The sequence below is a fragment of the Tupaia chinensis genome, unplaced genomic scaffold, assembly GCF_000334495.1.
Source record: "Tupaia chinensis unplaced genomic scaffold, TupChi_1.0 Scaffold147500_2, whole genome shotgun sequence".
NCBI lineage: Eukaryota > Metazoa > Chordata > Mammalia > Scandentia > Tupaiidae > Tupaia > Tupaia belangeri.
In genome coordinates, this window is record NW_006207352.1 from 95967 (window position 1) to 96799 (window position 833).

An 833-nucleotide genomic window follows, 5' to 3' on the forward strand; every position below is an offset into this window, starting at 1 on the left:
CATTCCTGCAGATAAAATACTGACGGAGGGCCGGCCGCCTGTGGGGACTCTTGGCTCCCTGCCTCTGCCCCGAACGTAGAACGGAGTTAGGACACTGATGCGGAAAGTGGGACAGCCCAGGGCCAGGCCCAGGCTCCTGGGGAGGGGCAGCCCTGACTCCAGCCGAATGCTGGGGACAGAGTCGCATGGGCTGGTGTCAGCATCCACGTCCAGGCAGGGTCCTCAGACCCCAGGCAGACCCAGCCCCCTCGGCAGGCTGAGACCCTGGGCCCACAGGGCACCCTGAGGCACGTCCTGGGGCTCGGTTTACACCCTGGAGCCCTGCCAAGGTCGGCCTTGCAGAGAGCCCACAGGGCCGACCTCGGGCGCCAGGCTGTCCCCCAGAGAGGCTTCTCGCGTGGCTGGGAGAGGAGAGGGAGGGCTGGAGGGCCGGGGTGTCCTGGGTCAGGCCCTTGGAGGGCAGGCGGTAGGCCTCTGCCCCAGGTGGGGAGCACGCGTCTCCTTTGGGGTCCTGGCTGGTGGGTGAGGGGCGCGAGCCCCTGGCCACCGCCTGACCCCCGTTGCCACTGCAGTACTCCTACGAGGGCAATGACATCAGCGACCTGCCCGTGAACCTCTCGGTCGTGTGGAACGGCCACTTTGTCATCGACAACCCGCAGAACATCCAGGGTGAGTGGGGCAGCCCGCGGGGGGCGGCAGGCGGCTCCAGGCCCGGCTGACCTTGGCCCACCCACAGCACATCTCTACAAGTGCCCAGCCCTGCGCGAGAGCTGCGGGCTGTGCCTCAAGGCCGACCCGCGCTTCGAGTGCGGCTGGGGGGGGGGGGGGGCCCC

General features: G+C 69.1%; 1 protein-coding gene across 1 annotated transcript in view; it reads left to right on the forward strand.

Moving 5' to 3' along the window:
- The window catches only part of PLXNA1 (plexin A1), a 38442-nt gene that overhangs the window by 19847 nt on the left and 17762 nt on the right, over positions 1-833 (forward strand). The window contains 2 exon segments of the mRNA XM_027768809.1: positions 573-669; positions 737-828. Coding sequence (XP_027624610.1) covers positions 573-669; positions 737-828 — 189 coding nt within the window.